Source organism: Cynocephalus volans, chromosome 3 (genome assembly GCF_027409185.1).
Source record: "Cynocephalus volans isolate mCynVol1 chromosome 3, mCynVol1.pri, whole genome shotgun sequence".
NCBI classification, from domain to species: Eukaryota; Metazoa; Chordata; class Mammalia; order Dermoptera; family Cynocephalidae; genus Cynocephalus; species Cynocephalus volans.
In genome coordinates, this window is record NC_084462.1 from 62,718,818 (window position 1) to 62,743,560 (window position 24,743).

Consider the following 24,743-nt stretch of genomic DNA (forward strand, 5'->3'; position numbering starts at 1 on the left):
AAAGACCCCCACAGAGGACTCCTGGCAGAGGTGTGCCTCAGAGGGTCTGTCCCCCAGGGTGCTCACCTTTCTACTTCTTGCGGCTGGCAGGCACAGGGCTCAGCATTGCTTTGCTCCCACAGCTAGGGCGTGTGAGTGTGGAGCCAGCTGCTGCATATGGCCCAGGTTCTGGGTGATGAGAGTAGGGCTGGGCATGAATGGGGACCCGCCCCAGCCCGCCCTGGGGCTGCGAGTGAGATGTGGCCCCAGATACCTCTGACCTACATGGCACAGGTTGTCCACCTGTGTGCCTCTTACGTAGGAGGAGTGGGAGGCAGGAGAGGGACCTGCCAGTGCAGGTAGGAAAGACAATTTGTTGGCTGTCATCCTGGGCAGAGCCTTGGAAGACATTGCTCCTGCCACTGGGCCCTTGGTGCTGGGTGGGAAGCTTGACTCTTTTTTTGGGGCCATTTTTACTTTTTTTTACTAAGTGCACGTACCATGTCAAGTGCTTTACGTGTGTTGGCTCCTTGCATCCTCTCCACGGCCCTGCAATTTAGGTTTTAGGAATAGTCTCATTTTCAGATGAGGCAGTAGAGACCTAGAGGGCTCTAGAATTGCTCAGTGTTACCCAACCAGCAAAAAGCACAGACAGTGTTTTAAACCCAGGTCTCCACGCTGCCTCTGCAGCCAGGGCCTCAGGCACTCTATGCTTGGTTTACCCACTATTTGATCATAAAACCCAGCCAGCCACTCCATCTTGCCCTGCCTCTAGAGAGCCTCATTCCATGGTAACAAATGTCCCCACACCTTGCCCTCTGCCTTCTAATGCCCCCTCCTCATCTTCCTCCACTCCAGCCAGCTCCCACCAGCATCTTCTAAAATCAGAGCCCCTGCTCCCTAGAGAGCCCTTTCCCACCCACCATGCTGTCTTGCCTCCCCCTCCTACCACCTGGAGTTCCCTGGGGCCATCCCTGGTACTCTGCCCACTTCTCTGCCCCCTTTCCTCCTTGTGGAGCTCACCCACCCCTTCATCTTGAATTATCACCTGCAAGCTACAGCTCCCAAATCCCAAACTGCCTCTGAGATGTTGGATGAGTTGAAAAAACGGAGGCGGCCCTAGCCAGTGTTAGGGGGATGTTAAGCCTTAATTTTAGTCAGGGCAGGGCACAGAGATAGCAATGGGGCCAGGGGGTTGTTCAAAGGCCCTCCAAATGGTCAGATGACAGATGACTGCCAGATGGCTACACTGAGCTGGTAGGTCAATGCCAGCACCCCAACTTCAGGAGAATTCTGCCCTTCACCAAATTCCAATCCCTTAAAGGCCTCTTTTCCCAGCAATCCCTGCCCACTGCCACTGAGGATGTCCTGACAATTTGACTCTGGAGTGCTGATCTCAAGCCTCTGATGGGTTAGGAGCCCCTTTGAGAACTTGCTGGAAGCCACCCCCACCCCGCCACCATCAATGTACTTCTGCATCCAGATGTGTTTCGGAATCTGTATCTTGCTGTTGCAGGTTCTCATGGTGCTTTGGAAGCCCATGCTATATTAACAACCCCAACCCTAGTGAATCCCAGAAAGAAATTCAGACTGCTTCCCTGTCCTGAAGAGCTAAAGACAAAATTGTTCCTCTCCTCCTCCTCCTGCTCTCCTGGTGAGGGGTAGGCAGTGATGTGAATGACTGGAGTTGGCACTGGGGATTGACATGGATGGGGGATAGCACTAGAAATGTCCCCACTTCAAGGCTAGCAGGAACCCCATGCCCAGATCTCTCAGCCCCCTGGGTGGCTTGATGGCCACTCTGAATGTAGAGTTTCCAAACTGATAAGAATTGGAAACCTCAGCAGTTGGAAAGCCAGCACAGGGCTCACTCAGGGTCAGGAGGGCTTGGGAAACGTGTCATCTTCCCTTTCCGTCCCCTTGCAAAACCCACTAGCTGGCCTGCACTGGCTAAGCCTACTGTGCTTCAGACCCCTCCTCCTCTGGGAAGCGCTCTGGAGTGACCCCCAGCCCCCCAACTTCTTCCTAGAGCTACCCGGGCTGACCCCCTCCTAGGGCACTTGGCATTTAGAGGGTGGCCATTGCTTATTTGAACATAACTGTCTGCCATGAAATAAAAATATTAATTAAGTCTTTATTCTTAGAGTTGGAAATGATCTCTCCCTGCCCTACTGATATCTCTGTGAGGATCCTCATTCCTGCCATGGACATTGATTTAGCACCTCCTCTGTGTCAGACTTTGCCTGGGGGGTTAGGGGTAGAAGTGAGCAAAACAGAGGTGGTCCCTGCCCTGAGAGCGTAGAGGTAATGGGATTGATGGTCGATTAATAGAGATGCATTGAAAGTCACTGTGGGGTCACTGAACCCAGGCTTAGGAAGGGGACACAACCATGTTAAAGGAAGAAAGTTGGCAAGAGGGGAAGTTTCGATGATTTCATGTGAGGCACAGGGCAGGTGCCCCAGGCAATGGGGCAGTGGGGGAGGCTGGTGCAGAGAGGAGCCAAGGCCCAGGCTGTAGGCCATCCCAGCCTTAGTTCCCCACCTCCCAGGTGTGGAGCCTTGAGCCAAGGCAGAAATCTGTTGGGGACCCATGCTGTCTCAGAAAGGGTGAGGACAGGGCAGCAGTGGTTTGAGACACATTCCTCCAGATCCACCAGAAGGAACATAATTAAGGAAAGTATCCTGGAACCCTTGACTGACTGAAGTCCACGGCCCCATCAGGAGTATGTTTGCTGAGAGGCCTTATCCCGGCTCCACCTTGGCTCCTGCCCTGGTGGATGGGGCAGTCCAGCCAGCCAGCTCACTTCTAATCTAATTGGCAATGCCAGAGTGTCCACCCTTGTCAAGCCAAACCCCACAGCCTGCTGTATACAAATAAACATGTCAGCCTTCAAGTTCTACTGCAAAGCCCTGAAGGAGTCGGCAAGCAGCCTGGTCACACCCGAAGCAAGGTTCTCTGGGACTGGGACATCTGGATTTCAGCCCAGGCTCTGCCTCATTTGTGTGACCTTGGGCAAGTCCCTGGTCTTCTCTGGGACTCCATTTCCTCAGACATCACAGATAAAGAGCCTTCTAATGTTCTATTTGTGATTGGTCACTGGGGTGCCCGGGCTGGAATTCTGCTGCACCAGGTAGGGACAAGGCTAAAAGACTAAGTGTTGCAGGTCTCACCAGCTTGAGGGGGCATGGGGAAGCATTCAGTAATAATAATAGCACTGCTAGGGCTGGCTGGTAAGCTCAATCGGTTAGGACATTGCCTTGTGACACCAAGGTTAAGGGTTTTGGAACCCCATGCCTGCCAGTTGCAAAAAAAACCCCCAAAAACAATAGTACCAGCTAGTAACTAACAGGTATCCAGCAGGTACTGTGTGCCAGGCAATGTCTATGCCCCTTATATGTATATTAACACAGCCAGTTCAGTCCTCACAGCAGCCTAATGAGGTACTATCCCTATACCCATTTAACAGATGAGGATACTGAGGTACAGAGAGATTATGGAAATTATTTGAGGTCCTTTTGTTAGCAGAGTCAGGAAGCAGAATCAGACAGATGGTCTCCAGAGTTTATGCTCTTAACCAAGTGGTTATCCCCAATAGTCTCAGTCCTATTGGGTGATTGGGGTGGGGCAGGACAGGGACAAGGAAGGGGGAGGGGTAGAGAGGGAGGCATCTCAGGATCCTCTAAACCCCTGCTCCCAACCATTCATCATCAGACTCTTATACCACACTCCTCCCCCAACCAATATTCTGAAAAAATGTGCATAAGCAAAGTACATATATTAAATCATAATTAAGCCATTTTCTTATATTGTATTGATGACAGACACAGACAACTGCCAATTGGTGGTTTTGATCTCCATGGGGAAGGCAGTGTGAAGTTCAGAACTGACATCATTCCAGCCCAAAGCAAAGGTTACTAGAAAATCGCCATCTCTGCATCACTTGCCATTTTTATTTGAAGTACCACAAGTGCGACTTTGAGCACACTTCTCCTATTAGGGCCTTAGCTACCCCATCTGTAAAATGGAGGTGGTGGTGGTGGGTGGGATGGCCTCCAATTCCAGCTCTGATGATAGTTGACTCTCCATGTTTCTTCTAGGGAGATGAACGGAAGGAAGAATGTTGTCTATTCCTCAGTCTTCAGAGGAAATTCATGGTGTGGGTGTGGGGGTGAGTTGTCCACCATTGGGGACATGGTGCCCCTGCAGTGTGCTGATGCTGGCTCACAGACTTGGTCCCTGCCCTGGAGGAGCCCACGGTCTGAAGAGCCCATGATCTGTACACGTGAGTGTCATCTCTGAACATGGCAGGTCAGGGAGTCATGCAGTGGGGGCACAGAGCAGCAGGAGATTGGTCTTTTAGGGGAACATCATTCACTTTTTTAAAAGGGAGAATTAATATCTACCGAGCACTTAGTATGTGCCAGGCACTGTCACTGTTCCAGTTGCTTTACATGTATTAACTTATTTAATTATCTCAACAATCCTATCAAGTAGGTACTGAATTATAATCCCTATTTTATGAGGAAATGGAAGCATAGAAAGATGAAGTAACTTACTGAGGTTATACATTTAGTAATGGGTATAGTTGGGATTCAACTTCAGGCAATCTGACTTCAGATTTTGAGTTCTTACCACTATATGCATTGCCTAAAAGTGGGTGAGGCTTTGTGAGGCCACTGACACCTCTCCGTATGTCTCGGCAACACAGAATTCCCTAGGGAGCAACTGACTAGAAAGGCAGCGATTTGTGGCTAAAATGCTAGCTGAATGTGCATGTATTTTTATGTTTTTTTGTTTTGTTTTGTTTTGACCGGTAAGGGGATTGCAACCCTTGGCTTGGTGCTGCCCACACCATGCTCAGCCAGTGAGTGCACCGGCCATCCCTATATAGGATCCAAACCCATGGCCTCAGCGCTCCCAGTGCCGCACTCTCCCAAGTGAGCCACGGGGCCGGCCCTGTGCATGTATTTTTAAATTCTTCAATCAACATATTCCTGACTCCCTTCAACATATCATTCATGATACTCAGCATACAACAAAGAATTTGTAGATATCTGAAAAAAGTGGGAAAATATGAACCAAAATCAAGAAAAAAATCGGTCATTAGGAACAAACCCTGACATGACACAGATGTTGAAAAAGGAATAAAAGGCCATTAAAGCAGCTAGTAACCTGTTCAAGAATTTAAAGAAAAAAATAGACGTAATTGATAAGAGATTGAGAATCTCAACATAAAAATAGAAAACATGAGAAAGTATAATCTCTGAAATAAAATTTACCAAATGGTCTTAGCAGCGGATTGGGAACTGAAAAAATTAATGTTGGTGAACTTGAAGACAAAATAATATAAATTATTCAATCCAAAGACTAGAGAGAAAAAAAATTTTTAAATTGAACAGAAAAAATATGTTGAAAGAAATTAAAGACGATCTAAATAAATGGAAAGACATCTCAGGATCAAGAGACTTAATATTGTTAAGATGGTAATACTCTTCAAATTTATTTACAGGTCAACATAATTCCTATCAAAATCCCAGCTGGACATCGGCAGCCATGAAAAAAAAAATCCCAGCTGACTTCTTTACAGAAATTGACAAGCTAATCTTAAAATTCATATGAAAATTCAAGAGACCCAGAATAGTCAAAAAAATCTTGAAAAAGAACAAAGTTGGAGGATTTACATTTCCCAATTTTAGAACATACAGCAAACCTACAGTAATCAAGACAATGAGGTACTGGCATAAGGATAGAAATATAGATGATTAGAATGGAATTAAGAATTCAGAAATCAATTTACATTTACAGTAAATTGATTTTCAACAAGTGTGCCAAGATAATCCAATGGGAAAAGAATAGTCTTTTTGACAAATGGTGCTGGGGCTAGTGAATATTCACATGCAAAAAAATGAAGATTAACCTCTTCCGTACACCATACACACAAATTAACTCAAGTGTATCAAATATCTAAATGTAAGATCTAAAACTGTAAAAATATCAGAAAAACATATGAGCAAATCTTTGTGATGTTGAGTTAGGTAAAACCTTCTTAGATATAATATACCCAAAGCACAAGCAGCAAAAGAAAAACAGATAAATTGGGCTTTATCAAAATTAAAACCTTTTGTGCTTCAAGGGACACCCTCAAGAAAGTGAAAAGCTAACCCACATAATGGTAGAAAAAATGTTCAAATCATATATGTGATGAGGGAATTGTATCTAGAATATAGATACAAAGAGCCCTTACAACCCAGTAATAAAAAGACAAACAATCCAGTTAAAATTGGGCAGGGAATTTGAATAGACATTTTTCCAGAGAAGATATACAAATGAACAACACGCATGTTAAAAGATGCTCACCATCAGCCACCAGAAAATGTGAATCAAAACCACAGTGAGATGACACTTCCCATCTGCTAGGATGGTTGTAATCAAAAATATAATAACGGTGTTGGCAAGGATGTGGAGAAACTGGAACCCTCACACACTACTAGGGGGAATGCAGATGCTTTGGAAAACAACCTGGAAGTTCCTCAAAAGGTTACACAGAGAGTTACCATATGGCCCAGGAATTCCATTCCTAAGTATATACCCCAGGGAAATAAAAACAGATGTTCACACAAAAACTTGTACATAAATATTCATAGCAGCATTATTCATAATAGCCCAAAAGTAAAAACAACCCGAGTGTTCACCAGCTGATTAGTGGGTAAACAAAATGTGGTATGGTCCATATAATGGTATATTTTTTGGCCAAAAAAGGAATGAAGTACTGACACATGCTGCAACATGGATGAACCTGGAAAACATTGTGCTAAGTGAAAGAAGTCGGTCACATTTTGTTATTTTCATGTATTATATCAGCCCATTTAAGTGAAATGTCCAGAAGAGCAAATCTATAGAGACAAAAAGTAGATTAGTGATTTCCTATGGCTAGTGGGATTGGGGGGAAATGGGAAGTGACTGCCAATAGGTACAGGATTTCTTTTTGAGATAATAAAAATGTTCTAAAACTGGTTGTAGTGATGGCTAAACATAACTCTGTGAATATATTAAAAATCATTGAATCACATACTTTAAATGGGTGAATTTTATGGTATGTGAATTATATCTCAATAAAGCTGATATATGAAAAGAATGAACAAAAGCCTCAGTGACCTGTAGGACAATATCAAGTGGTCTAACGTACATTGAATTGGTGTCTGTGAGAATGAGAGAATGGTGTAGAAAAGAATATTTGAGGAAATAATGTCTATTTTTTTAATTTGGCAAAAAACATCAACCTACAAATTACACATGAAAACCTGAAAAATCACAGAAGATTACTGAGCATGAGCTGGATTAAAAAAAAAAGAAAACCATACTTAAGGGGCTGGCCCGTGGCTCACTTGGGAGAGTGCGGTGCTGACAACACCAAGTCAAGGGTTAAGATCCCCTTACCGGTCATCTTTTTTAAAAAAAAGAAGAAGAAGAAAACGATACTTAAATTCATCATAGTCAAACTGCTGTAAATTAAAGATAGAGAAAATATTTTAAAAGCAACCAAAGCAGGGGTGGGGAGGACACATTACATAAAGGGAAACAATGATAGAAATGATTACTGACTTTTCATAAGAAACAACAAAGAGCAAAATATATTGGAACAATATATTTTAAAGTGCTAAAATAAATAAATGGTCAAGCCAGAATTCTTTTCCCCTGAATATATCCTTCAAACGTAAGGTAAAATAGTGACATTTTCATTTAAATGCAAAATGGGAATATTTATCACCAAGAAATTGCTGTGGCTTGACACTGTGTCTGCAAATACATTAACATATCTACCATTAATAGGTGCAGTCTTTTTTTTTTTTTTTTTTTTTTTGTCGTTTTCGTGACCGGCACTCAGCCAGTGAGTGCACCAGTCATTCCTATATAGGATCCGAACCCGCGGCGGGAGCATCGCTGCGCTCCCAGCGCCGCACTCTACCGAGTGCGCCACGGGCTCGGCCCCAATAGGTGCAGTCTAATTGCCATTTCTTTGAACATAGGCTGGCCTTAATGACTGACTTCTAACTAATACATTGTTGGGGAAGTAACACTATATGGTTTTCAAGAATAGGTCATAAAAATGATACAGTTTCCACTTGAGTCTCTCAGGACACATGCCTTTTGGATCCCTGACTCAGCACATCAGAAGTCTGGATCCCTTTAGGGCATGATGTTGGAGATCATGTGGAGAAGCCACATAGAAACAGAGATGTTGAAGAGTCCCAGCTGTTCCAAATCTCAGCTTATTGTTTCTTCCCACCTCAGGCACCAAACATGTGAGTAAAGAAGACTTTGAGGTGGCCCTGGCCCCAGCCACCTGCTGCCATGGCACGAGGACACTCAAGCAGCTTATGGAGATGCCCATTGGTAAAGAACTAAGGTCTCTGAGCAACAGCTAGTATTGCAAGTTGAAAATGTCCCCCCAAAATTATCTACATTCTAATCTCTGGAACTTGTATATTACCTTATGTGGCCAAAAAAAAAAAAAAAAAAAAAGGCGGGGGGGTGGTTTGCCTATGTGATTAGGTTAAGAATCTTGAGATAGGAAGATTATCCTGTATTATCCAGTTGGGCCTTAAATGCAATCACATGTATTCTTACAAGAGGGGTGCAAAGGGATATTTGACACACACAGAAAAGAAGACAATGTGACCACAGAGGCAGGGACCAGAGTGATGCAACCACAAGCCAAGGGTGGAATGCTGGTAGCAACCGGAAGCTGGGAAAGGCAAGGAACAAATTTGCTGCTAGAGCCTCTGGAGGGAGCACAGTGTTGCCAACACCTTGATTTTAGCCCAGAGAAAGTGATTTAGAGTTTTTTTCTCCAGAACTGTGGAAGAATAAATGTCTGTTGTCTTGGGCCACCAAGTTTGTGGTAATTTGTTACAGCAGCAACAGGAAACTAATTCAGCCAGTGAGGAACAGAGGCTTGCCAACACTGCATGAGTGGGCTTGAAAGCAGGCCCTGGCTGTCATTTTGGCTGTAACCTCGTGAGAGACCCTGAGCCAGAACCAGTCAGCTAAGTTATTCTTGAATTACTGACCCATGGAAATCACGAATGACAACAAATACTTGTTGTCGGTCTAAGGCACTATGTTTTTGAGTGGTTCGTTAAGGAACAATAGATAACTGGAACACTTTCACTACAGGAAATGCTATGGAATTTATTAAGGTTGAAGAGACTTGTACTAGATGGGAACATGAATCTACAGGAAGAAATGAAGATCACTGGAAATGCTAAATATATTGGGAACAAGGCAAGGATATCCACTCTTACTATCTCTATCAACATGATATTGGAGGTCCTAGACAGTGCTGTAAGGCACGAAGAATTAAAAGACAATATGACTGGAAAGGAAGAGTAAAATTGTCTTTATTAATAAATAACAAAGTTGTGTACATAAAAATCCCAGGGGATCTACTAAAAAAAAAAAAATTAGAACTAATGAATGAATTAATAAGGTCTCAATATATAAGGTCAATAATAAAAAACCAATTGTGTATCTCTATACTAACAACAAATGATTGAAAAACTAAATGCCACATACAATTAACAAAACACCTCAAACATAAAATTCTTAGGAATAAACTTAAGAAAAAATATGCAAGACATTAAAAAATCTACATTGAAAACTACAAACCTTCATTGAGAGAAATCAAAGACCTAGCTAAATGGAAATACATACCATGTTCATAGATCAGAAGATTCATCCCAATTTGAAATATAGAGTTAATTCACTCCCAGTCAAAATTCCAACAGTCTTTTTTGTAGAAACTGACAAGATAATTCTATTGCTGCATAACTAATATCCCAAAATGTAGTGACTTAAAAAAACAAACATTTATTATCTCACAGTTTCCGTGGCATGGGAATTTAGGCGTGGCCTAACTCTGGTTCACAATCTCTCATGAGATTGTAGTCAAAGTGTCAGCCACAGCTGCAGTCTCATCTGTAGATTCAGTGGCGGGGCGGGGGGAGGGGGGGATGTTCCTCCAAGCTCACACTCGTGGTTACGTCAGCAGAATTCAGTTCCTTGCAGGTTATTGAACTGAGGGCCTCAATTCTTCTCTAGCTCTTGGCCAAAGGTCTCCCTCAGGTCCTTGCCACATGGGCCTCTCTCAGAGTGAGAAAGTAAGAAAATGAGAGCAATCAAAATGACAGACATAGGCTTTTTGTAACCCAATCTCTGAAGTGAAATCTTATCAGTTTTGCCATATTCTTCTTGTTAGGAATGAGTCACCTGGTGCAGCCCACATTCTAGGGCTGGGAATTACAAAAGAATATCAGAAGACAAGAATCACAGAGGAGTGTCTCAGAGGCAGCCCACTGCACCTAGGATAGCCAAAACAATCTTGGGGGAATAAAACAATCCACAAAGTTGGGAGACTAACGCTTCCTAATTTCCTGACTTAGGATAAAGCAACAGGAAGATAGTACGGTATTGATACAGATAGAAAAATAGTTCAATGGAAGAAAATTCAGAAATAGGCCCATACTTTTATGGTAAATTGATTCTCGATAAAGAAGTGAAGGCAATTTAGTATGGGGAAAAAAATCATTTTCAACAAATGGCACTTGAATAACTGGATAAATATGTGGGAAAAAGGAAAATATTAATTTGAGATGGATCATAGACCTAAATGTAAAAGATGAAATTATCAAGCTTCCAGTAGAATACATGGAAATATATATATAAATGACCTTGGAATAGCAAAGCTTTCTTAGAGAGAGCACAATAGCACTAACCATAAAAGAAAAAAATTAGTAAATTGAACTTTATCAAATAAAAAATATTTGCTCATTGAAATACACCATTAAGAAAATAAAGATAAGCCACAAGCTAGGAGATAATATTTGCAATACATATACCTGACAAAGGACTGATATCCAGACTGTATGAAGAATTTCTACAAAACAATAGTAAAAGAATTAAGAACCCAGCTACAAAATGGGCTAAAGATTTAAATAAATACTTTACAAAAGAAGATACACAAATGGCCAGTAAGCACATGAAAATATGCTCAACATCATTGATCATCAGGGAAATTAAAATTAAAACCACAACAAGACATCACCACTCACCCACCGAAATGACTAAATTAAAGAGTAACACCATCGAGTGTTGACAAAGGTGCGGAGATGGTAGCAACCACTTTGGAAAACTTCTGGTGCCTTCTTTGACATACACCTTTCCTCCGACCCAGCAATTCTATCCCTAGGAATTTACCCAAGAAAATGAGGACATGGGTCCACAAAAAACCTTATATAAGAATTTCACTGCAGCTTTATTCATAAAATCCTCAAAATAAGAACCACTCAAATGCCTATCAACAACATAAACAGATCGTGCTACAGCCATACAATGGAGTTCTACATAACAGTACAAAAGAATAAACTTCTGAAACACTTAACGATATGAATGAATCTCCCAAATAAAATGATGAGTAAAAGGAACCAGACACAAAGAATTACATTCAGGATGATCCCATCACTGTGATGTTTAGGAATAGCCAGACCAGGGGCTGTTCAAAACAGTGGTTGCTTCTAGGAGTGTGGTGGTGGAGACTGACTGGAAGGGCACACAAAGGAACTTACAGGGCTGCTGAAAATGTTCTGTATTTCAATTGGGCTGTTGATTACATGGGTGTATACATTATCCAAAGTCATCAAATTATACTCACTGTGTTTCACTATATGAACATTTTGCCTCCATTAGTAAAAACAATTTACTAATTCTGCAGATGTAAATTCTGCAAATGTAAATTTGTATTTCACAGCTTCTTGGGGCCAGCCAGAGTCTGAGCTAGGCTCTAGATGTCCTTCACATGGTCACGATATTTATAGTTTCCAAAGCACCTTCCCAGCCCTGTTCTCAAGTGTCTCTCACAGACTCCATTGCAAGGAGCTGGGGCTGTCTGAGAAGGGGGCCAAAGCCAGGATCCAGGGGTCTTTTGTAGGACCCAGTGTGAGACAGGACTTTCTCTCATCACCACTGTCCCTAGATGAAACTGGGTCTTTTTCAGGGATGAAGATGTAGGTAGTAAGTTCCCCTTCCTCGGAGGTACTCAAGTCAGAGTAGACTGATAATACGTGAATGTTGTAACAGAGTGGGTTGGACTTAAGTGACCTAAAAAAACCCACTGGACTGCCACTCACAGGCTTGCGTGGGGACACAGTAAGTTAGCTTTGGACCCAGCATCCTGACTCCAGGCCAGCTTGAGCTCTGCCTCTCACGGCTGACAACTCTGCAGCCCCTGTAAGGACCCAGAGCTGGCCTGGGCTGACCTGTATCCTGAAGGCATCTGGACCTGTATCCAGATGTTTGGGACCAGGGCTAGTTTCCCCCAGGAACTCTGACTTCCCAGATGTGGCCTACCCTTTGTTCGGGGGCACTTGACACCAGCACCTTTATTTCCTGTGGCTCTTATAATATAGTCCTAAATCTGCCCTGTTCTCACTGGCCTTTTAGTTTCTGGAACACTACAAGCTCCTTCCCACCTCAGAGCCTTTGCACATGCTATGCCCCTTTCCTAGAAAGCTCTTCCCCTAACCAAATTCTATTCATCTTTTGGGTCCCAGTTTAAATGTTGCCTTCCCAGGGAATCCTTTCCTGATCCATAAGACTAAGTCAGGTCTCTGTTATGTTCCCGCCATAATTTTTTAAAAAATTACCAACATTTTCAAAACTTTTTCAATTGTGTTAAAATATATATAACATAAAACTTGCTACTCTAACCACTTTAAATTGTATAATTCGGGGCATTGATTATACTCCCTCCTTATTCTTTTTTTTTTTATTATTTCTTCATGGCACCTGTCACAATTATAGTTTAACAAGGAATTGGATAATTATTTGTTAATGTCTGTCTTCCCTCCAAAATGTAAACTCAAACTCCTCAAGGCAGGGATTGTTTTTTTTTCTATGATATTCTCCAGTGCTTACCACAGTGTCTGAGTATTCAACAACAAATAATTGTGAATAAATGAATATATTCTCATGAAAACAGAGATGAAGGAAAAAAACCCATAACCATGTTTTTATATCATGAGGAAGTGGGGGATGGGAGTGGGAAAGAATTTCTGGACCAGAAGGCCCTGGATCTTCTGTATTCATAAGGACAGCTATGTTCTTTTGGTAACACTGGCATTATGATCATTCCTCCTAGGCTAGCACACCCCAGGGATGGGGCATGCAGTCCCTGTCATCCTTGGAAAGCTTTGTCCTCCTGTGACTGTCCCACATCTCTAGCTCTTGGGGAGCTGCTCTTTGCACCCAGTCTTTGAGCAGCAGTGCTGGCAGAGGCAGCTGGGAGCCCAGGGTGAGTGCGATCAGTTCAGAGCCTGCCATCCTTCCCTGGGCCAGAGAGGACACTAGAGGCCCCCATTCCCAATTTCCTGCCCCCAGCCCACCCCTAGTCCAGCTTGTCCTCACTGCTGCCAGGTTCACCTCCCCTAAACCAGGCTCCCCAGGCTTCTGCTGCTCCCACAGCTGCTGGAGCTCCCCTCTGCCTCCTCTGGCCCTGGCTGCCTCCTGCCTGGCTTCCCCTAGTCTAGCCACATCAGCCTCTCGAGACCCAGGAGTTAAGCCTGGACCCAACCTGGCCGGTCTGATGGTCACTTGTAACTTCTCCACAACCCCACCTTTGGTCAACATGGTGGCCTCTGCCTGTCACCCTGAGCATTCACAACCTTCAAGCCCAGGAACTGTCCCCTTCTCAGGTTCCTCAGAAGCCCTTCCCCCATAATGGGCTTCTTCAGGCTCAGGGATGCTGGTGTCTCTATTGCACAGAGGGCTTAACAGAGTGGGACCCAGGCCACAGAAACACTCAGTGGGTGCCCATGAAGGATGGCATTGCTACAGGCATAGTCTCAAAGAGCACAGAACACAACCTGCCAGCTCAATGACAGATCGGTCCCAGCTCAGGCCCAGCAGGTTCTGCTTCTCCTGGCCCTGGCCTGGCTGCTTCTCTCCAGACATCTGCCCACACCACCTGGCTACAGTCCTGCAGCTGGTGTGGCATGAAGGGGAATTCATGTGGGCCAGGCCAGGGTGCAAACCCTCCTCTGGCTCTCAGCCTCCTCTCTGCAACACTGGGGAGGGAGGGGGGGAGGGACATCCCTCTTGGTCAGTCAGAGGAATGCAGACTGGCCTTTCCCTGGACCAGCTGCCAGTGGCCACAAGAACGGGCAGATGGGCAGGACTGAGGTAGAGCCCATCGCTGCTGGAGTTGGCATGGAGGGGCAGAGAAGCGGAGGAGGGCATCGCAGCAGTGGCGGCAACAACTGCCTCTGACTTCAGAAAAGCGTTTAACAAGGACTCAAAGTTCTTTCCCCACAGTTACTCTGCAAGGCTGACAGAGCAGGTTCATCTTTCCCATTTGACAGATGGGGAAACTGAGGCTCAGTGAGGGTGTCTTGCCCAGGAGCAGAGTCAGACTAGAACCCAAGGCATGTGCCTTCCAGCCTGCTGCTAAGAGAGTTCCAGGGTGCTGCTGTGAGTGTTACCATGCCTATGATGGGTAACCCTGGTGCTTTTGAAAGCATTTTCATACACACCAGCTGATGTAATCCACCCAGCTTTTCTGCACCATCAGTGAGGGTCAGGCATTTTATTTCATTTGTACAGAGGATGATATTGAGGCTCAGAGAGGTTAACTAACTTACCCAAAGACACTCAGCAAGAAAGTAGAGGAACTGGCACTCCAAAACTGGGTTTTCAGCCCTTTTCTTCCCCCACAGGGCCCCGAATCTATTTGCCCTTCCATGAGCGAGTCCTTCCCTGCTCTGCCTCAGTTTTGGTCACCTCTCTTCAGTGGTATCTTCTAAACAGGACCAAGCCTCTATGAGCCCTGGTGTCTGGCCTTCTCCAGGGTGGCCAAGCCCTTGCTGGGCACACAGAACCCTCTGCCACCTCTTCTCCCCATGGGCCTGAGACATGGCTTCAAAAAACACCAGGCTCCTGGCCCCCCTGGGCCCCTCACTCACGGGGGCAGGGGAGCTTGAGAATGAGCAGACCTTGTTTTGTATTTTCAAGGGCTGAGCTTTTGAGGCATGCCTGTGAGCATCCTGTAGGGCAGCCCATGGTGGCCAGGGAGGAGGGGAGGTGGCAGAACAACCGGTGTCCAGAGCAGATTCAGAAGCCACCCCTACTGAGGAAGTCGGGCCAGCTTTCCTCCAGGAGCTCCTGAGCCTCTGAGTGTCGGGCTGGACCTCCTGCTGTTGGAGGCCTTGTAGGTGAGGAGTCCCTGCTTCCAGGAGGACAGGAGTCCACTCTGGCCTAATGGGCTTCAGAGACTAGGGCAGGGCCAAGCTGCCAGCGCTTGGAGCCGCCTCCATGTCTCTGAGGTGCATTAACAGCTACTCCCTTTCCACTCCATCTTCTTTCCTCATAACTCCTGTCAGAACAGTGGCCACGTTCTCTGTAGCTCCAACACTGGTGATTCTCCTCATTACTACAGAGAGTTTGAGCCTGGCATTTAGCTCTTGTCCTCCATGTTCTACACTCCAGCCACCCTGACCTCTCCCATCCCTGAACCTCCTGTCTTCCATGGTCATACTGTGCCCCCGCCCTACTGCTCTGGTCTCCTCTCCTCCTGGTCATCCAAGGCCTGTCTCAAGCACCCCAGTGAAAAGCCTCTCTCCCTCCTCCCCTTGGTCTGTGCCCCTCCTGGGCACAGATCACAGATGTCTGGTCCCCTGGAGTTCCATGTATGTCTGCCTTCTCCCTGACTTCCAGCTGGAGAATCCTGGGGCGGGGACTGGGGCTCGTCTTGTCAGGATCTCCCACTACTTGGATAGCCGGGCCTGGGCCAGAGTGGGCACTGGTGAATGCCTGGCAAACTGAAACTGTTTCCTCTGAGTCACAGATTAGTAGAATATACATAGACTTCCGTCACAGCACTCCTATACCTGCAGGGAAGCTACAGCCCAGAGAGGGCCAGGGACTTGCCAAAGTCACACAGCAAGCTAGAGAAGGAACCTTTGGCTCCCTGCTGAACTTGCCTGTCATTAACCCCACATGCTGAAGACCCCCTTGAGGAGACAAGTAAACATTCTTATTGATGGAAAATCCTTCCTGCATCCAACTGCAGCCCCCAACTCATCCCCCAGGGGTTTGACTCCTTCAGTTGAGCCTGTCTTGGCCACTCAGGGGAGCAGATACACTAAGTAGTGCTTCAAATGACATGTGTCCCCCCCACCAGTGCTTATTCCATCTTAGAGATTATGCAGACCCTTCCCTTCATTTCCCAGGAGAAAGAAACTGAGGCTCAGAGAGAGAAGCAGCTTGCCCAGGTTCACATGGCAGGGTCAAGTCTAGAACTTGGAGCACAGGCTCAGTGTACAGAGACCCAACCACCTTACCTGCTTCCCATGATTTCGTGGGTGGTCCCCACAATCGTGTCTTGCTGTGGGGCCTCTCTGCTGTCCGGCATGCTGGGGTCCCTGGGGAGGCAGCCGTATCCAGCTCCAGAACTGCGTGGCATTTGCCTCGAAGTCCACCGAAGAGAGCTTGGTGTCCTGCTGGAAGAAGTTGGCCTTGAGTGGGCAGTGGGGGCGGGCAAGGGCGGGGGAAGGTGGTGACTAGAGTGACCCAAAGAGGCCCATTTCCCCTCTAATTTTAGAAGCTCAAAATGCTCCTCTGTGGTGAAGTTGCTCAGTATTAAAACTTTTCTTTTCTTCAAGGTTTGGTTTCACTCACGATGAGGAGAATTTCAATGAAGCCTGTGTTCTTTTTGATGCAAATTGCTCCCATTCTCCCAGGAGTTCTGGCCAATGGGCTCAGGGCTTCCGGGCCCCCAGAAAACCTCCTCACTGGCTGTAAAAGCCACTTTGGAGCAAAAGGGGGTTCTCAGCAAAATGTGGACTCAGATCCTGAGGTGGCTCCTAGCCCTGCCTGCACACACGCTGTCACCTTGACTTACCTCCACCTTGATGCAGCCTGGTAGGGATTTCATCCACTCAGTCCACACCCCCAGGTCCTGCACTGGAGGCTGGAGACCCAAGAGAGCCCAGTGTGGGGAAAGGAGAGAGACATTGCCAACGCTGAGGACTATTGCAGAGTTCACCAACACACTTGCACTGAAGAGACATGATAGAGGGGACCTAGGGACATGACTACCCAGGGACACCTAAATATGAGCATGGATCTGTCCTTCCAGTAAAGGAAAAAAGTGTGTTGATGGTGGGTTTTCAGGCAGCCATGATGATGTGGGGAAGTCCTGGAGGGCAGGGGTTTCCTCTGAATACCAGAGATCTCCCCTCCAAGACTAACCGTGTATTCGTTCCCTAGGGCTGCCATAACAAAGTACCACAAATGGGGTGGCCCCAAAACAACAGAAATGTGTTCTTTCACAGTTCTGGAGGCCAGAGCTCAGAAATCAAGGCATGAGCAGGGCCACACTCCCTCCGAAGTCTCTAGGGAAGGCTTGTTCTGTGACTCTCTCCTTGTTTCTGGGGGTCATTGGTCCTTGGTGTTCATGGGCTTGCAGATGTGTCACTACAGGCAACTGCCCCCATTGTCAAATGACCGCTTTCCCTTTGTGTGTCTGTGTCCCCATTTCCTCTTCTTATAAGGACACTAGTCATTGGACTAGGGCCCACCCTAATCCTGTATGACCTCATCTTAACTAATTACATCTGTAAAGACTCTATTTCCAAATAAAGTCACATTCTGAAGCTCTGGATGCATGTGAATTTTGGGGGGGACACGATTTAATTCAGTACAAATGGTGTACAGGAGGTGTTAGTGGGGTTTCTTAGGAGATGTCTCCAAGAGGGGGAAGTGGGTCCAGCTGGGTCACAGGTCATGCTGTCCTAACTGGTGACGGCAGGTGACTGGGAAGAATCTGGGCTGTTTCCAAGCAAACTGGGAGGCTGGGCCACAGGTCCTGACATGCTGCCTCCCAGTACTGTCGTGGGTGCATTGGACAGGAGGCCTGGGGTCTGGCATTGAGGCCTGAATCTTCACTGACCCCCTTCCCTGTGACCTTGGGCAGATCCCTGCCCCTCTCTGGGCTTCAGTTTTACTGTTTGGATCATGAGGTGATGGCATGGGAGGAGGGCCAGAGTGGCTGCCAGCTCCACCTGGATGTGAGAAGGTGAGGGGGAGCTTAGCCCTGGGCTAATCGGATGTGCCCCACAGGAGTCACTGTAAGTGAGAACTCAGTGTGTCCCCACCTGAGGGGAAACCGAACCAGAGGGAAAAAGACATCGAATTCTTGGCTTTTGAGTCAAAAGACTTGGTGGAGATAACACCTGGGAAGGTTTGGAAAGACATGTGATGAGGCAGAACAGGTTCCTCCTCCCCAACCCCTCCTCTCCCACCCATCGAATTCTTATAGACTCTGGGGAGGTTTCTTTTTGCATCATTCTAGAGACATCCTGTTACAAATGGGAACACATGGTATACACAGTTTTGTACCTTGCTTCTTACACTTGACAATATCTGCTGGAGAACTTTTCATATTGTTGCCTTAAGAGCCCTCTAGTTCTCTTTTTTGGGAGGTACAGCATTCCAGCAAAGGGCTGGCCCATGATGCATTTAACCAGTCCTGTGCAATGAACATTTTGGGTGTTTTTAGTCTTTTGCTGTTATAGAAAACACTGCAAAGAATAATTTCATCCCTGCATTGTTCACATTTGAGCGAGTTTATCACTAGGATAAATTCCTAGAAATGCAACTGCTGGGACTTGACTAAGTTTAAACTTGAAAATGACAGAATTCTTGTGAAGTGGAAAGATTAAATGTTCTGATATTAGGAGGAAGCAGGGAGAATAAAAAATAATTTTTTTTAATTGAGTCGCAGAAAATAACATGGCAGTTTTGCCTACCTGATGTTGTCGCCTGCAGAAGTTTGTGCTCGCTCTGTGTGTGAGGCCAAAATGCTCCTGCACCGGCTGGAGGTCTCTCCTCTCTTCTCTGGGGTCTTGCGGGGTGGGGTGGAGTGGGGAGGGCTTGCTAGCTGGAAGAGCATATCTCGAGGATTTTCCAGGGTCCTATGCAGTTTGGCAAAGTGGGGTCCAGGCCATGGTAGCATTCTCCAGAGAGACAGCCCAATGGATGGGACAGATGTTCTCATCTGGAGTCTGGGAACCCCTTGAAGTCACGGGCAGCTTGTGTGTGTATGTCATTTGTTTACATTTTTCTAGGGAAAGGGCTTCTAGCTCTTTGCAGATCTTCTCAGAGGTCTTTATCTGCCAGTGAGGAACTACAGGAACAGTGGAATACCCCAGGCTTTGGGGTTACACAGACCTGAGTTCAGCTCCTGCCTCTTCTGCTCATGATCTGAGTGGCTTGGGGTGAGCGATTCAACCTTTCTGAGCCTGAGCTTGTCATAGTGAGGGTGGGTTAGTAATAACTGCTTCTCCGCATTGAGGAATGAACTAGAAGATTGAAAAGGCACCTGGCATGGAACCAGCAGCTGGTAGGGTTGTTGTATCTTGTGGAAATCACCTGGTTTTCTGTGGGCTTCTTTGTCCCCTTCTGTCTTGTTGGCACTCCAGGGAGATCAAGTCCCCTCCGTGGTCCACACTAAGGCAGAAACAGTGACGTCTCAGAACTGCTGACCTAGAGGGGGATGACGCAAGTGGTTATACAGATCCCCTTTTTCCTCTCCCACAGATTAGATAAGACGGGGCTTGGGAAAGGAGAGACAAGGCGGGAGGAGACTTGAAAGGGAGAATGGGGACATATGGGGCGGAGGAAGAATGAGGAGTCCTTGAAATGGGAGGGGAGAGGACTGGAAGGGACTCAGAGGACAGTGTGTGCTATGGGTGGAGCCTGCTCTCCCTCAGCCATGGACAACCGGCCTTCATGGTCCTGGGCCTGTGTGGCCCACCCTGAACAGACTGGGATCTGGACGCCCCGTGCAAGGATGAGGCCATGAAAGATCTGTTAGAACCAAAGTCTGAGAGTACATTGCTCCTCTGCCAGAACATTCCAAGGCCTCCCTTCTTAGAATAAAAGCCAAAGTCCTCATACTGGGACACAGGTCCCTGTGAGCCGCCCCCCCCCACCTCTCTGACTTCATCTCCTACAATTCTGGCCTCCCCCACCCCTGTTCTTCAAACCACCAGGACTGCACCTGCCTCTGGGCCTTTGTACTGGCTGTTACCTCTGCGGGAAATGCACTGTCAACTATGTACATTAACCAGCTCTCTCCTTCACCTCCCTCAGTCTTTGCTCAAATGTTGCTTTCCAGGTTAGGCCTTCCCCAACCACTCGATCTCAAGCCACACCCCACCCAGCACTCCCACCCACTTCTGCTGCTTTTTCTCCATTGCTCTCACCGCCACCTCATTCTAATACACTGTGTGCTTTATCGTGTGAGTGTCCACTGGGGTGCGCACTCCAGGCGAGGGATTTCTCTTTCATTCCTTTTCTATCCACGGTGTCTGGTGTAGAATAAGTACTGAATAAATATTTGTCATGAATGGCTTGTGACCTATAAGTGTAAAAGTGGTGAGCTGTGGACTCTGCCCACTGTGGCATCATTAACAGCTCTTTTTGAAAACAGTTCCCGTGGGTCTGCAAGCAAAAAAGGGGACTCCATGTAATAGGTTATATGACTGAGACAATGCCTCCATCTGAACATATGCTGTTCGGTTAATAAGGAAAGAAAAGTGATTAGAAACACCAAGAAAAACAGCTTGCAAAAATATCATGGTATTGATAGGAATGTGGCATGACTGTAAACAACCATCTCTAACATGAGTCTACATGTCCTCAATGCCAGGCACCACCCTGGTCTATAGATAAGGAAATATCATTGTAGTGCTGCTGCTTGGCTCAGCAGGGGATAATGTGGTCACAGAGGCGATTGCTGCACTCACCGGTTGTCAGCTTTCAGAATCAAGAGCACTGTCTCAATCAATTTCTCAGGCACTTTTGTAATTTTTTCACACCTGTGTTCCCTGGTGTTGCATATCACTTAACATCTTCTTCACCCTGACTTACTTTAAAAAATGGACTGTGGCTTTAGCCTAAGCAATTCTATCTGTGAAATCACAAACTATATATATTTCCTATTGCACATTGAAATTAATATGAAACTATTTGGGGGCTGGCCCCGTGGCTCACTCGGGAGAGTGCGGCGCTGGTAGCGCCGAGTCCACGGGTTCGGATCCTATATAGGGATGGCCGGTGCGCTCACTGGCTGAGCGTGGTGTGGACCACGCCATGCCGAGGGTTGCGATCCCCTTACCTGTCAGGAAAAAAAAAAAAAAAGAAACCATTTTTAAAGATGTGTACAGTACTTTATTACAGGATACTTTTGGAATCTACTATAGAAGAAGCTCAGAAAACTTAATTTTGTTTTCATGAAAGAGTGTAAGTGTCACTAATCCTAACAATGCCAGAGCAGAGGAATGGCTGAGAGAAGGTGGGAGGTGGATGGGTGTGGGGTCGCTCAAATCCTCATGATGCACTGAGGGCAGTGGAGATACTGTGCAAGCGGATGGAAAAAGAATAGGACGTCTAAGTCTGCTGTTCAAAGGTACAGAAGCAAATAAGAGAAGCTAAAGAGTATAATCGTCAAACATTGAGAGGAGGCAGGGAAGGACCTGAGTGTAATGAGCTAAATCATTGTACGCTTATAGTAGAGAAATCAAGATCTAGAGAGACAGCATATGCTTTAAACCTGTGAGTCCTCCACAAGAAAGGTATTAAGGACAAAAAAATTTTTTAAATGTGCCCTGGGGCTTGCGTGGGAGCACTGCTGTATGTTTTCAGCCTCAGCTCTTCTGGGATACTTTTTTTCATTATCATGTGTATGTGTTGCTAGGAAACAATTTTTTTTCCCCTTTTAAATTTCCACATACTGCCCCCCCCGCCCCCGCCACCTCGGGGCTCTGGCTTCATGCCTCACAGTCCTCCCTGGGCTCAGCAGGAGCGGGAGAACGATGGGCCTCTGCTGACCCCTGCCAGCCACGGTGCCTCCCACCTGACTAAGTTTCCCAAGAACTGGGACCTCATTACCACCGCTGCCACCTCCATCCCCCTGCCTCCATCCCCCACCCCCAGGAGGCCTTGTTCAGCCACCACAGTGCATCCTGGACATCTGGATGGACCCCGGCATAAGAGCTGAGTTTCCTCCTGCTCTGGAAAGCACCCAGCAATTTCAGAAGCTTAAACTCCTCTCTCAGGGACTCAGATTCTCAGAGATTTAGGCCACTAGGGCAGAGCTTTCCTGAGAGCAGAGGCATAACAACACGGAGAATAGAGGACTCTAACAAGTGAGGACAGAGCTGGGAGTGGACAGTGGGGACCACCAAGGATCAAGCCCTTTGGAGGAGGAAAGTAGGGAAGAAGAGAAGGAAGAGAGCAGACCCAAGGCCTGCCCAACCTCTGCAAAGGGGGCACTTTCTTTTATCACCTGGAAGGACCTTAATTGAGAGCCATGTGACCCGCATTCTCAGGACCTGGATGGCATAGGACAGAAGTTGAGTGCACTGGGTTAGGATAAGCTACATGACCCAAGCCAAGTCATCTCACGTTGCTGAGTCTCAGTTTCCTCATCTGTAAAATGGGGACTCCTAATTGCAAGAGGCAGAGACCCTAACTGAAACCAGCTTAGATAAAAAGGACAACAAAATATTGGAGGGTGAGGGGTGGCCTGCCACCTGGACAGAATCTCACCTCCCCACTCCCTGCCAGCCTCCTCTCTCCCTCTACACTGTCTCCCTCCTGTGGAGACACAGGGGATGGGAAGGAGAATGATTTGTCGGGGTGTCCTACACGACATATCCAAGAGCCGTGTCTTCTTGTGCAACGCTGGACAGCTCAGAAGTGCGCTCACTGCCTTGTGTTGGTTTTCCTCCCTTTTCTGCCTCACTTCCTTTCCCCCTCACTCTTGCAGCCCAGGATTTCAGGCCCAACAAAGCCTTAGGACATAAGCTTTGTCTTGGGCTCTGTTTTCTAGGGAACCTGGCATAAGATAGCTACTTACAAGCTGTGTGACCTTGGATACATTACTTAATCTCTCTGTGCTTCTGTTTTCTCATCTGTAAAATGGAGTCATAATAATTCCTATCTCACGGGGTTCTGGTGAGTTAAATATACAGACAGCACTTAGAGCAGTGTGTACGCTTTCGGTAAGAATAAGTGTTTGTTATTTTTAGTGCTCTGGGGCTGAGAAAGCTTTGGACACGGGGACAGGGGCAGGTCATCAAGAGAAGAGTGGAAGTTTGGATGCCTTTGTGCAGGGCTCTTGTCAGTGACAGGGACTGGGGTGTGGGGAACAAGTGCCTCTCTCTGAGCCTAGAGCTGTCCTGGGGATATCTTCCTCTGGCACAAACCCCCAGTATCAGGCATCCCAGAAGGGGGTGTCTGCTCTGAGTGTGGGGCCCTCTTGAGGCTCTGCCTGGGCCAGTGGCTGGGAATGGGGGACCAAGGCCTTAAGAGACCTGGCAAGTGGCCTAGGCAGCAGGAGCCAGGGCCAAGGCAGGCTGGGGCAGATCAGTGCTGCTCACCTCGGGGGCTAAACATCCAAGCGTGAAGAATTTGCTCCCTTGCTCAAACCCCATGTCCTACTTAATGACAAACTTCTAAGCCAGGCAGTGGAGGATCAGGGTGGCGGGAGAGGGGAGCATCTTCAGCTGAGCCAGCCTGGGGCACTCTCAGATTCCAGCTGACCCTTTCCTCTCCCACCCCCTGCTTCTCAGTGTCTAGAGGGCTCTAGTTGGGAAGAAAGGAAGTCCCAGAATGAGTTCAGACTAGGTGTGAGTGGCTGCTAACTGGCCTTCCAGAGCAACAGAGGGTTGGGGAAGGAAGTTATCTGGTGCCAAAGAGCCCAGAGCTGGGCCAGACATTCATGTCCAAATTTCATGAGTGCCTCATGACAGTCCCGCCAGGAGGCGTTATTATAACCCCCATCGTGCAGATGGGGACACTCTGGGAGGGCTGGGACATGCCGAGGTCCCACAGCAAGCCAATTATAGAAATGGCACTAAAACCTGGGCAGCCGACCTCAGACCCAGGCCTCCAGGTCCAGTGGCAAGGGCCTCCCAGGCTGTGGGCAGAAGCCCAGAGGCGGGCCCTGTAGCCACGGGATGATGAGTGCATGTGTGGTGGCTGCATTGATCCAGGGAGCGGGGCCTCTCCTGCTTGTTCTCAAGGAGCCAGCGGAACTCACAGTTCAGGGCACAGTTACAGCAGAGTGAATTGACGCTCTTTTCTGTAATGTTGACCAAGAGTCTCAAAAGCCATTTTTTTCTTTTCCCAAACAGGAATCTGGTCAACCCAGTAGACCACTCTTGCCTGGAAGGACTTCGGGAGCTCCATTCTTTATGAGGGTCTCTCTTAGGCAGAACCCAGAAAGGCTTTGCCCCCCCCCCCCCAGAAGGCAGAGCAAAGCCCTATGGGGGGAAGAGCTACCCATACTGGCTGGTTGGGGACAGGTGGGCTCAGCCTTCATCAGCCCTTTCTGAGGACCCCCAGGTCACAATAGAGTCACCTCATCCTCAAGGACCTTTTCAGCATCTATAACTGATTACTTTTAGGGCTTTACCAATGTTTGTAAAGAAGTTCACACTGCAGGGCTGTGGAAGGCTGAAGAAGGTGATGTGAGCGCTAGAGAGGGGAGGGCCCTGGAGCTGCTGCCTTTGAGGGGTGGGCCCAGGTAGGGGGCAGCCATCTCACTGCCTCTTTCCAGAACACCTTCCCATACTCACCACCCCTGGGGAGTATTTCCAGTTGTCCCTCCGTTCTCCAACATCCTCCTACATTCCATGGAGAC

At 47.0% G+C, this 24,743-nt stretch overlaps 1 protein-coding gene across 8 annotated transcripts in view; it reads right to left on the reverse strand.

Annotated features, from left to right (window-relative positions):
* ACSBG1 (acyl-CoA synthetase bubblegum family member 1) overlaps positions 1-24,743 on the reverse strand; it is a 74,319-nt gene that overhangs the window by 40,695 nt on the left and 8,881 nt on the right. For 3 of the 8 annotated variants that reach the window (XM_063091021.1, XM_063091017.1, XM_063091018.1), the window contains exons 2-3: positions 18,841-19,576; positions 16,372-16,527 (exon numbers count right to left, since the gene is read on the reverse strand). In XM_063091021.1, the coding sequence (XP_062947091.1) occupies positions 16,372-16,527; positions 18,841-19,088 (404 nt within the window). In that variant the 5' untranslated portion in view covers positions 19,089-19,576. The remainder of the gene's footprint in view (positions 1-16,371; positions 16,528-18,840; positions 19,577-24,743) is intronic. The other 5 variants (XM_063091020.1, XM_063091019.1, XM_063091022.1 and 2 more) reach the window with 3 other exon arrangements.